This window comes from Cynocephalus volans, chromosome 6 (genome assembly GCF_027409185.1).
Source record: "Cynocephalus volans isolate mCynVol1 chromosome 6, mCynVol1.pri, whole genome shotgun sequence".
Lineage (NCBI taxonomy): Eukaryota > Metazoa > Chordata > Mammalia > Dermoptera > Cynocephalidae > Cynocephalus > Cynocephalus volans.
The window spans coordinates 149,902,042-149,915,989 of NC_084465.1; the positions used below are offsets into that span (position 1 = coordinate 149,902,042).

Here is a 13,948-nt window from a genome sequence, read left to right on the forward strand (position 1 = left end):
CGGCGCTGGGAGCGCGGCGATGCTCCTGCCGCGGGTTCGGATCCTATATGGGAATGGCTGGTGCACTCACTGGCTGAGTGCCGGTCACGAAAAAGACAAAAAAAAAAAAAAAAAAAGTGTATAACTCTCTTTGCTGTTAATTTAGAAATATGAGTATAATTTGGGACCCATTCCTCTTCTGTAATGTCTCTATCAATGCTAAATTCTGATAATTTCTTGGCTTTTTTGGTACCTTAATCTTACAAAATTATCATCTTAAAAAACTATTTTGAATGATATTTTTCTAAATGAAATAATGTAAACATTTTATATGCATATTTGGTATATAAATTTAGTGTTATCTTTATCACAGACCTCAGTTGTCCAAAATGGAAGACCAATTGAAGAAAGGTAAAATATTTAAGAAAATTTGTTCTTTTTCTTTTCTTTATCAGTTCACATACCTATGTGATGAAAATAGCCATTCTAAATTAACTGTCATAAATCTTGATTTATAGCTTTGCTTACAATATTGTAGTCTTATCTTTAAAACTAATTTTAAAAAGAAAGTGTTTAACATTTTAGATGTCAAAGACTGAAAAATTTGTATGTGGTCAAAAAAATTTTTAATAAAAAATTTCAATTGAGGACCATGTCTAATGTACAAAGACACTGTTTTTTTTTTTTTTCTGAAAACAACAATTAAATTTTTACATAGTGAGGCACCTATTTTAAATTTAGTTATCATCTGGATGCATGAGGTAGATATATAAACAACTCACTTAAAAACTTTTTTTGCTTTTATTTTTCTCAATCACTTCATATTTATGTACTCAATTATTTATGTGCATGTATATGCATATTTATAATTGAGATGATTGATTTATATGATTCAATTTTATAGTTTTCACTAGTGAGTCTGTTTGGTTAGCATATTATGATTGATTCACAAACCTGTTCAGATAAGAAACAGTAAGCCTGAGCCAGATATATTAGTGGGGCAACAAATTCTGTCAGTAAGAGTTAGATTACCATCCAATGAGAATAAACTGTGTCAATGTTTTTTTCAGTCATTCACATGAATTATTGAGAATTCAAATTAAATGTATGTGAGGCAATTACTTATTCCTTAATTATAAAGAGCTTAATGTGTAAAATTTTGACTTTGATTACCATGCAGAAAAGAGGAAGGACTTACATAGAAGTATGTACCTCTGTGCTTTATTGACATTTTTAATATTTCTAGGTTATAGACCCAGATGAGTTAGCAAGAATTACATAATAAGTGTAATGATTAATGGCCAGAAGTTTTGAAAGGTCCAATATTAATGTTGGTATGGATAATTTATATTTTTAAAAGTATATGTTTTTAATATCTCAAGAGAAAATTAGACATTGGTTTATTTGTTGCTTTGCAAACTTATTGTGATTGATGTGTTGTCACTTATTCCTTTACATTTTAAATACTTAATGGTCAGAATTATGAATATTTGAGAAAGTACAAGAAAACATATTAATAATTATCTTTGACTTTCATGGGAACTTAACCATCTTATGAACTGTGTAGAAATAGAAAGAAGTAAAGCATTGTGTTTTTATATTCATGCTCAGATTGTGGTAGAACATGGCATACTACTGTAGTTTTTCTATGGCAACATGGTTAATTATAGGCTTTGAATATGCTGGAAAGTCAAAAATTTATCACCTTGAAGAACTTGAAGTGATAACTTTTGATATAAGATGTTTTAATAATGGGCATTTAGTTGTTTCTGTTGAATTTGATAAACTGTTTATACACTTGGTATAGCTCAGAAAGTAGAAACATTGGCTTAAAAAATGTATTTTGAAGAGAATCTATAGTTTCTATGAAAGCATAGTAAGGTGGTCTCAGTTAGTTTCCATGGGCCTTTGGAAAAATCTTGAAAAGGGGTTATGAGAGGGTTACTGTGAGTTACTACTCCTGCCAGCTCCAATTCTACTTTGCTGATAAGTCACATTTGGGAGTTATAATGGAAAGTGGTAGAACAGAAGAAGGGTTCAATGGGGAACAACAGACTGAGGATGACAGGGAATATAGGACATCAAGATCAGAAAATAATTATAGAATGAATATCAAATAATTTTGAAAATACGTTTTTTTTCTAGAAATGTTGATTGATGTAATGTTCTCTAACTCCAGGAGGAAGATTATTTAAATTGATTTTGATCCAATTTAGCTCTAATGAAGAGACATTGATGGAGTGTCCCTGCCATGGAAGGCACTGTGCTAGATATTATGGGGTATAAAAGGATGATAAATATGTGGTCATTGACCTCAATGCATTAATAGTCTAGTAAGGCAGACAAGACATGTACAAAAATAAGTAAAATATAATACACAAGATGCAGTTTATACAAAGTTACCAAGAAGCTACATTGAAAAGGAAGAAAAGTTATTTTTGGCTGGATTGAGAATTATGCAGCATTTAATTTAAGAAAGATAGGTTGGATTTTAATAGGGAAATATGAGGAAAATGTGTTCCAGGTGGATAGAATTTTGCTTTGACACAAAGATGAGGGTCTCTAGAATATATACAGTGTGCTCAGGGAAAGGTCAGTAATTCATTTTGTTTAGAGTCTAGAATAAGCCCAATAATTGGAAATATGGCATGAAATAGGTTGCTTCAGCTTAGGTTTTATAGAATTGCCCATAACAGCTTTAGGTTAAATATTGCTAAATATAATAAAAATTCAAGCTATTAAGCGCATGGCACAATATTATTTATCAGCCTTCATTTTGGGTTACTTCTTAGATCCTAATAGTATTTCTGAAATACTTTGGAAAAGTTTTCCAAACCCTCAGAAAGTGGATGGGAACGAAGTAAGGAGACCTCACCTGATCAGACACATGGTATTTCTTACAATAAAGAACATTTTTTCTTTGTGCTTTACAACATTTAGCAGTTTATTTTGGCTTAGGGAATGAGTTAGTGGCAAATATTTAATTGAACAATAGATTTTAATAATTTATTTTTTCATGTCATATGCATTGTTAGATTTTCTTAAATGTTTTACAGCATTGAAATTAACATCTTTTAGAAATGAAAATGTAAACTAATTCTTGGGCGTTTTTTTTTTTTAAGACTTACACATTCAACCTACTTCTTTCTAAATCCTTTTGTTAGGACTTTCCCACCCCCAATACTGCTTAGGTTTGTCATAAAGCACAAAAACATACAAAAGAAGAGTATCGTTACATGTTCATTTTTTCTCCATAGAATAGATGATCAGCTGTTAAATTTACTCATTCATTTATTCACAAAACTCATTCATTCAACAAATATTTTTGCCACCTTCATATGCCAGGTACTCTTCTGGATATTGAGTTTTATTGAAAAATAATACAGATAATATCCCTTCTCTTGTGGTGCTTACATTATAATAGGAGAGACGGACAACAAACAAGTAAAGATAAAAGAACCAGACAAATTTAGAGAGTAATAAATGAAGATTATGAAACTCTCTACCTGATAGAGGGTCACTGGGAAGAATAATTTAGATTGGGTGGTCAAGGAAGGTATTATCTACAAAGAAAAAGAATGATCTAATTCTGAAGTAAAATAGCTGTTAAAATATTTTGTTTCTTTCCAATTTTTATCGGTATAAACTTCTACAAATGAACATTAATGTTACCATTAAAAGCTCATAATCTCCTCAGTTAACTGTTGTACAAAGGGCATATTACTAGTGAACCAAATTGTAGGCATAAGGTAGATTTTATAGAGGAAATTTTACAATCTAAGAAGCAGTAGAGGATACAGTATCCTCTGAGCTGTCATTATTCCATAGCAAGGTGTACCTGGACTGATCACAGCTGGATTCACTATGAAAAGTGATCCTGAGAGGACCCCTTCCTCACATACCACCTTATAAAATTATGGAGGAATTGGGAAGAGAGAGAGAGCACCTAATCAACTATGTAACAGTTAAATTCCTGGTTGGGGCAATAGCCTTGTTAGAAAAAGGGAAAGGGAGAAGGTATTTTGTATACTAACATAGCTGGTATCAGTGAGAGCTGTTTTTCTGTTGAACAGTTCTGGTGAGCCAGCTCTGCCAAACCAAAATAGGGAAGGAAGGGAGCCACCAGGACCATTCAGAAACAAAGATTTGTCTCTCCTTTGTCCACTCTTTGGTCTTGGAGGCTCATTAATGTAGGTCTTTCCATTACCTCCGGCTGACATCTGGTCCTGAATACTCCAGTTTCCACAGTACTGCCTTGGAGAAGGATGTCAGGAAGGTCACTGGCTTAGTTAGGTGAAGATACAGAACCAACATCCTAATAAGTTCACATTATGAACCCTACTTTCTGGCCAGCCACAGAAGCTGTTTTGGAATATCTGTTTGACATCTGCAATAGGAAGTAGGAAGTCATTCATCACCTTTCTCGACACTTCCCTTTAACCATTTTCCAGGGTCAGACATGTTCATACCTTAGTAACAGATTTGTTATTCCTCCATGGAGATGAGCCTGATTGTCCTTTATCTGTAGTGATGAGTTCAGCAGGGACCTTAAAGTTACCATTTTGCCATGATAGGGCACCTGCAGAGTTAGAAGATATCTGCAATACCACCTGATGCAAAGACTGTTCATCTTTTAAATATGCATTATGTTGTGTCTACCCATGCACTGAGGTGAAATTAAGGGGTGAGAAAAAGAAGAGGAATTTCTGTTGAAACGATCTTTTTCTCCACTCCCTAACTCCTACGTGCTTTGGAGTTCAACCATGGCAGAGGGCCTTTGCAGGATATGGCAGCCTATAACTTGTAAAAAATCAGGAAAGGCTGGACCAACAGATGCCGTGGAGGTTTTCAAAAAGGCTGGCTTAAATGGCATGTAGAATAAGCTTGATGGACAAAGGTGGCTTCAGTGTCCTTAAATAAATTCTTATTTGGTATTCTATTCTTTCCTGGTGCGTTGAATTTGAACAGAGATCCAGGACTAGAGTGAAGATGACAGTTATACATTCCTGATTGCTTTTTCACGTCAGATGTTTTCCTTTATATTCATTTCCTACACATGAAAAATAAGGATTGAGCTTGTGACTTAGTTGTACCTATTTCTTTTGGTGGGGGGTACCTCAGAAAATTGTGTATATTTAATAGTTCTGTTCTAGGTTCTAGGTTCATGGCAATTACTTACCATGTAATTAGGCCATTAACAATGGCTCATAAATCTTTGTAAAAGTATAATTTAGTCAATCTGAGGATATTTTTGCTCTATGGCCATGAACAATGCCTGAAACTCACTTAATTTTGAAGAATGTCCAAGGTCATGGACATAAGAGCTTTAATTTAAAATTAGTTGTGTTGATACAGATGCTTTGAAGAATTGCCAGGTATAGAATGTGATGTTATCACTACCGAAAGAGCAAAGTCCTTTGTGGTTGGGGGCTTCAGGCCCAGTAAGTTTTCCTTTAAAGGATATGGAATGTGTCTTTTTGATGCTGTCCAAATGATGACTCCCTCCTCCAAGTTCATTTGAATGACAGGACCTTGGATTATATTTTCATTTAAAGTTATCTTTAATCAGATGTGCCTAGGAAACATGTAATGCTTCTTCACTGCTGATCACTGTTATCAATGTAATAGAATGTGTGGATATTGCTAGCAGTACACATTGTGCTAAGTTTTGTCCCACCCATTGAAAATGTATGACAGGAATTCAAATATTCAAGAAAGATTAGTAAAAGTATGTCACATGCTTTGCCAAGTCCTCAGCTGCATACGTGTATCAGTAGTGGCAGCAATTTCTTCCATAGTTTGTGTAATAACAGAAACAGAAGAGGGTGGTAGAGCTATTTATTTTCTTGTTTAAATGTCAGTAGTCCACTATGAAATGTCTAGTGTTTTTGTTTTTAACTAGACAGACTAGCATTGCATAGCATCCCTGCATACATTACATTTTGTTTGGAGAGTAATATATTTTTACCCTCCTGTATACAATATTATTGAATGATCTTGCCAGTTCAGATAGTTCTCACCATGTACTTGTCCAGCCATTATAGAGGTTACCGAAAGGGTAATTCCAACCAGTTTGGCTGTATACCTACTTTGGGTTTAATAATTCAGAATTTCTGTATCAGGTATGTAACCAGAGAAGGAAACAGCAAACTCAATATAATGTAGAGTACAAAAATAGTAGCCCTGTGTGTCAGGGGTCCCCAAGACCATTTCAATCACTAAGAGAACTCAGAGGACTTATCATAGTCCTTCAAGACAGGGGAAAACTAGCTGGAACAGTTCTGAAAAACAAAGATTATTAGTGCCTTCCCCCTCCCCTGTGCCTCCCAAGGTGCTACGGTTTTGTTTTTTTCTCAGGTGTTATAAAGTCAAGGTTCACATTCAGTAATCAAAGCTTCACATTTTTTTTTTCAAATCATATGCTGTTTTCATCCAGACCTTTTGACTAGAAGGTTGTATGCAAGAAGGAATAAAGCATTTTCACAGAAAAACATTTTTATACAACTTAACCAGAAAGACATATCATATTCAGGAATTGGTCAGGACAAAATACTGAATTTTCAAAAATTTCAGAATGGGTTTACATAAACCTCTTACACCTTTTGTTCTGATCATTTATCTAGTGAGTATACTAGAAAAGATCAATCCCTTTCTGTGAAGAGTTGCATTTAATAATCAAACTGCCTTACTAAGGTATGTGTACCATGAGAAAGGTGAGGGCAGTAGAGCCAGACTATCAGTACATTGTTGAAAAGTGCAACTAATGCAGAAAGTCAAACACAATAATCAACAGCATTGAGACATTCCAGAGAGGGAGTGGACGTGCTGCTCTATCAGGAGTGGGCGCAGTGGCCACAGTCTATGTGATGTGCCCTCCCCCAACTCACAACTTTCATTAGGGAACACAAGTTAAGAACACAATTGGTTTCTGTACTATAAACATAGAGTGTATCAGCAGCTTGACTTCAGGTGGTCCTATTAGAGAACAAGCCCTTTCTGTGGACGTTTTTATGTGACACAGACAGTTTGACCTACATCCATGATGTTTTGAAGTTTAGGGCCCCCAGGAGGGGTGTCCTAAATCTGGAACAATCGCAGAGTTTGAGTCCTGTTCATTGAGTTTATACCTCCATTCTATTCATTCAGCACAACCCGTGCTGAGTCAGAAACAGCCTATAGTAGACAATACCAGGTTTCAGCTTAGAGTCCTGTCGAGACAACTAGGATCTATGAATTAGGTTTCCAAATAAATCAGTGGCTTTTCTTTTCTTTCCTATTTTTTTTTTTAAATCAGTAGCAAAGCTGTTATGCTATAGGGACAGACGATCAACCCTGTTCCAAGTACAAGTGACAATCAAAACTTTCCCAGACATTTTTTATCCTATCAGTCTTAGAGTACTTATTGACTCACTCAGAAACATACACATCAGGCCAGAAAATCATCTTCTCAAGCTCAAACATCCGATTTTGGAAGAGTTCATTAGCTATTAAAAACTGCTTTTTAAAATTTTAAAAATATGTCTCCATTTAGAGATTGTCTCTCTTTCTTGTTGCCTTTTTCCAGAGGCTCCAATAGGCAAAAATCATAATAAAAAAGATCAATTATAGAGACTTGGTCTATTGTCTCTCTTTCTTGTTGCCTTTTTCCAGAGGCTCCAATAGGCAAAAATCATAATAAAAAAGATCAATTATAGAGACTTGGTCTATTGTCAATATTCAAATAATTTAAATTCCATGCCACCCTTGGTGGCAACAAGCAGGGAAGTTGTGTCCCATCAACACTTTTTCTTTGCAGCTTTCCTGGGCCAAGATGATCCCTCTAGCATTTATGAAATGAAAACACATGATATTTTACATCAATTTTTATCATATATCCATATGTAATAGCCACAAAATATAGAGCCATTAAAAATTCCTTTTTTTCTCTTTGCAAATTTATTCTAGCAGTAATTTTAGAATTTACAGGGTTAACATAGCTTCAGAGAGGTCATAGCTGGAATGCAGTGGGAAAGAGGTGATGTTTCAGTAGTGGCAGGAGCTAGACTGAAGAAAAGGTTGGAGTCCCCCCTGTTCCCCCCCCCCCACACTTCTTTAAAGCTTTGCTCCAGCCCTGGGAACTGGTTTAACTTTTTTTTTACTCCCACCTACAGGAGAGAGTAACTGTAAACTAATTTTTATTGCCTTTGGCCCATCCAAAGCCCAACTTTGGGAATTTTTAGGTTCTTTCTTCTCTCACCTGGAGTAGAGAGCAAAAGTCAAAGACATTACCCAGGCTGCACCTTTTTTCCTCCCTACCTGGTACCACCAAAATTAGCCAGGGGATCCAACAAGCCAATTCTTCTGGAGTTAATGTATCATTTTAAAATTCCACAAGTAACTTTTATCTCTCACAATAGGCAGAAACTCAGCTGCTGTTTTATATCTTAGATGACTCCATAACTATCCTTTGATTATTCTTTTTCCCAAACAATGCTTCATATATAGTAAGTCAGAGTCATGCTAATGAATTTCATTTCTGACATGAATTGTGTTTGAGGTACCCAAGAACATCTCCAGATTCAGTGACTTGCTGGAAGGACACATAGGACTCAGCACATAGTTATTATCATGGCTGTAATTTATTACAGCAAAAGATACAAAGCAAGATCAGCAAAGAGAAAAGGCACATGGGATGAAGTCTGGAAGAAACCAGATGCAAGCATCCAAGAGTCCTTTCCCAGTGGAGTCACACAGGACATGTTTACTTACTCCAGCAATGAATTGCGACAGCATGTGAAATATTGTCTATCAGGGAAGTTTAGAGACTCAGTGCCCAGGGTTTTTATTAGGGGTTGGTTAAATAGATGAGTGTACTTCAAAAAGTTTATGGAAAAATAGAATTAAAAGATAATATGAATCTTTCTGTAAACTTTTTGAAGTACCCTTGTACATCCTGTGCCTACATGTACCAAGAATCTATATTCCCAGAAGGTAAGCAGGTGTTCAGCATAAACCACATTGTTTGTACAGTTTGGACACAGTGAGTCACTCTTACCAGTTCTGAGAACAGTGTGAATTCTGGCAAATTCCCAGATGCCAGCCAAGGACCTTTCTTACAAGCAGGCCTTTCTAGGGAGAGCAGTCTCAGCACTGCTATGTTAATGCCTTTGTGTACATCCTATAAGATCCAGTATACGGTAAGGTTAGTAATGTTTGAGGTCTCCCCCTCTGGGAAGCTAAAGGAGACAAGGCTGTAGCCCAAGTCTTTATCTCAGGTTGTCCTATTTGTGCAACTCTCTTAAGATCATTCCAAATTTTATATCAGCCCAATAGTTTTCCACCATTCTGTTCCAAGAGACACATCTCAACTATGCAGTTTTCTCAAGTCCCTTTCAGGCCTGTTAACTGTAGGTCATACTTATACCAATTTTTCTAGGCTTTGTTGAGCCTGGCCTCTTTGTCTTTCCCTTAAGTAGAGTGCTGCAGCTAACTACTTGCAACCTTATTGCTCCAGATTTTTCTTTTGTATCAAATCTATTGCTCCAGGATTTCCAAGAAATCTTCCATCCCACCTACTTTGAGATTATGGTGTCTCCTAACTCTGGTTACATGTCTCTACTCATTCTAGTTTGGCCAAGTAATTTGTCCTCTCTAGGGTTTTTCTGACTATATATAGTATGGTCACTGAGATACTGGCCATTCCAATTCATTGGTTTGTATGGTGTAAGGCTTTCAGTGGGGTTATTTCCCACTTGATTGGTGGCCTGAACTTTGTTTTCAAAAGCTGTAATATGCAGATGAATCACATACCACTAGCTACACATAAAAAGGTTTATTCAGAAAAACCTACAAGCAGAGTAGCAGCAAAGCACATGTATATTCCAAGCTCTCATCTTGTACAAGATATGTATGGGCTAGGAATAGCTGATAGACAATGGAAAGTGCTCTAGGGGGAGGATCCTATCCCATATTGGAATATTTATGTATTTATAGAGGCATTAAAAGGGGGTCAGGAAAAAAAGAGAAAACTCTGGAACTATAAAGCTTCCTGATTGAGGAGAAACAGTCTTGTTGGATAAAGGGCATCTGGAAGGAGTTGTGCTCTGCCAAGCTACCTGGTGGGGAAGAGAGGTATAAACTGAGTCAATTCAGGAGAAAACATGTTCATCTTCATTAACCAGTAATTTTTGTTCCCTAGTGTTAGAATAGTTTTCCTTTGGTCCCATACAATTTCCTTATAGTTCAAGTGCTATTTCTAATTATTTCAGTAGTAACATTGTTGGTGAAGCTAGATGCAACTAGGCAACATTGTCAGTGAAGGAATTATTTACATTTACAAACTATAGCCTTACTTTCTCTAGGTGCAATAACTCCAAGTTTTTTTTTTTTTTTTTTTTTTTGTCTTTTTCGTGACCGGCACTCAGCCAGTGAGTGCACCGGCCATTCCTATATAGGATCTGAACCCGCGGCGGGAGCATCGCTGCGCTCCCAGCGCCGCACTCTCCCGAGTGCGCCACGGGCTCGGCCCAATAATTCCAAGTATTTTAACCACTCATTTTTTGCAAGCTCTTATTCATCTTGGATTTTCACTGAACCTTTTCAAAAATTTTAAGTTTCTTTTTAGTTGAGGAGCTTAAAACTATTCACTATGAAGATTTTGAGCAATGATAATTGTAATTAAATTATCAAAATATTTATAACTTTTGACTTTTAGATTTACTATGCTGAAAATTTTCTATAAAGTTAATTTTTAAAATCACTTTAGATTGTACTATATGGCACACTTTGAATCCTAGATCTTTTTGTGTCTTGTATAGAGAAATGCATTCCACATCTTGTGTTATTGCAGATAAGAATATCAAGTTCATTTTTCTCTAGATTTGCATTGATAATTAAAAGTTCAATGTATACATCAATACTTGTGAGAGAGGTTTTTTTTTTTTTTTTTTCCCCATGGGGGAAGGATATGTGTTGGGGATTGTGTTGACAGTTTAGAAAATGAACTTAAGGAAAGTTCCTGAAAAAGAAGGTCTTCCCAGAAAGAAAAAATAAAAAAACAGGTCAGTTTGGACAGTTATAAAATGACAGTTTTTCATTTTGCCTGGATGACATAATGTACGTAGAGGGATTATGAAGTGTCTATGATCACATGTGTAACAGACTGTGCCCTTATGCATCTATTTGCTTGGTGAAAAAGGATGCAGTGTTCAAGCAGGAGTAGATTTATTCTTTATACAGCTTCAGTGATGTTGGACTGTAAGGTAGAATACTGTCAGCATGCTTATATCAATGCTGTTAAAATGCATGCTTATAATCATATTATAGTATTTTAACATGTAGTGAGGACCGAAAAGAATCTTAATCTAAAGAGGACAGTAAGTGACACAAATTTAGTAAGATTTATAAACTATGTTTAGGTTGTGTTTGACAATTTACCAAGGAATAAAGGGGAGCAAATCACTTGCATCATCATCATCATCATCATCATCATCATCATCATCATCATCATCATCATCATCATCACTATTATTATTTTCTATGTGAGTACAGGCTGCCTTCCCCCTCCTTCTCCTCTTATTCCTCCTCCTACTTCTCTTTCTTCTTCTCCTCCTTTTCTTCCTCCTTCCTCCTTCCTCTTCCTCTCCTCCTCCTCCTCACCCCCTTCTTTTTTGCCTTCCAAACATTCAGTAGGGCTCTGAAAGTATGCTTTTCTCCAGGGACCTCGCTTTGGCTGATGAGAGCTTGGGTATAGTCCTGCTTGCATGCCTTTCTAGCATGTTACATTTCTGACCCCCTCAGCAGAAGACAATACAAGTGGGGAATGCCTGAATTGGGGAATGTGGTTATAAATGAATGTTATATTAGTATTTAAGGCATTGTTTTTGGTATTTCCACACATCTTCTCTATTCTAGTAAGATGAAATGCCTGTGTAGAACCAAGTAATTAATGATGTCCCTTAATAACCATTTCAAAATCTTTACAAATATTTTGCTTCCTACTTATAACTATGTGTAATATTAGTGACAGGAGTGGCGGTTTGTATATAACTATGGGTATACTTGTAAATAAGCATCAATTTATATTATGTACTTGAATGATTTTTATACTTCACTGGTTTAATGACAACAGTCATCTAGGATATGTCTTAAAAAATGGTCTCTAGGGGCCGACCCCGTGGCGCACTCAGGAGAGTACGGCGCTGGGAGAGCAGCTCCTGCCGCGGGTTCAGATCCTATATAGGGATGGCGGGTGCACTCACTGGCTGAGTGCAGTGCGGGCGACACCAAGCCAAGGGTTGCGATCCCCTTACTGGTCACAAAAAAAAAAAAAAAAAAGGTCTCCAGAAGAGTGTTAGATTTTGTTTCAGAACTAATCATCTTAAATTCAACTATCTAACAAAACTATTAAATCATGTTTGAGGATGAGATGCCATCCTTAATAATTTAGGACAGGGAGCCACCTATTCTCTTTAATATTGGAATATGCTTTATAATGCCACTACAAAAATCTGTTCATCATAAATTAAATGTCTTTTAAACAGCAACCATCTTATACTTTTGTTCTCTGGAATGTACTCCCCACCCCTTTCCCCTTTTTTAATAATTCAAACTTTGGTGTTTGAAATCATACTAAAGTAACTAACATAGGATAGGTTGCAGTAGTTGGCATTTACAAATTTTGCTTCTGTGAGACCAAAACTCAGATTATGTTAGTCACTTTGCCACAAACCTTAGGCAAATTATATCAACTGGAGTAATAGCTATTTAAAATGAAGAATCATCAATCTCTGTTGCATTTGATAGGGCTAGGAAAACTTTGTTAAATTTTTATAGAAAGCATAGATAGTTTGACCAATTAAATTATCATATAAACTAGAATTTTGGGACAACAAGCATGAATTGGGACTGTGTAAGCAAACCATGATATATTGTCACCCTGGTACTGGAACCTGGAGAGCTGATCCTGTGCCAACCTCTTACCTTGAAGAAAACTAATTCAGAGCTTGAGAATTGGCTGATGAAATACAGTAATACAGTAATACATGTCAAATGTGCAATGGAGATATTTTTATTTTCATTTGGAAATGAAGTTGTGGAAAAATAATTTTGGAATAAATGTAACTAAAGGGCAACCTCCTGTGCTCTAATTTGGCTGACCAAGTCTTCTTGTTCTGTGATCTGTTATGATCTTGAATAACTGTTATGTTGGAGTATTTTAAATGAGTTATTTTGTTCTATGTATATATTTTAAATCTCAGAAGACACATTACTAGTGTCAGTTGCTATTTAGCATCAATTTCATATTTGTATTACCGTTAATTTATGAATAATTATATCTGCTTACTTAATATCCTTATAGATTATGAAAATGATTCTTCAGTTGCAAATAAAATGTCCTTCACATAATCTAATACAGATGTTTTGTAATTCTAAAGCTCAGAGAAGAAAAGATCTAGCCCTGCTATTTCAGATCATTCACAGATCCTCAAGTCTCAAGAGAAGTCAGCTATGTTAGAGAATTCAATGGAAGTTTTAGTTTATGAAGACCTATCCACTACATCTCCATCACAGAACAATGGTAAATCATTGACAAAAATATCATCCAGCAGAGAAATTCAGAATTCACTGTCTATGAGAACATTGCCTCAAGGGAATGAAACAGTGACAACATTCACTTCACTTCCTGCTCTTACTAAAAGAGAAAAGGTATGATACAGTATTATAACTAGAAAACTGTTTACTTTGAATTACTTAGACTCCAGTATCTTGAAAAATGCTAATTAAAAACTCATCAATATTTTCTCATTTCAAAGGAATAAAAGTTTGCCTTTTAACACAAACTTTTATATTTAGTTTGTTGAAAGTAGTATTTGGGAATCCAGATAATATTTTTAACGTAAAAAATTCTAATTGGTATTGACAAAAATTTTGTGGCTATGATCATAGTTTTAATGATAAATTAAAAGGTGTATAATTCCTGAGATAAGGG

General features: G+C 35.5%; 1 protein-coding gene across 1 annotated transcript in view; it reads left to right on the forward strand.

Moving 5' to 3' along the window:
* Positions 1–13,948, forward strand: part of CCDC7 (coiled-coil domain containing 7) — a 346,712-nt gene that overhangs the window by 92,057 nt on the left and 240,707 nt on the right. Inside the window, exons 16-17 of the mRNA XM_063101148.1 lie at positions 353–390; positions 13,395–13,665. Of these exons, the coding sequence (XP_062957218.1) occupies positions 353–390; positions 13,395–13,665 (309 nt within the window). The remainder of the gene's footprint in view (positions 1–352; positions 391–13,394; positions 13,666–13,948) is intronic.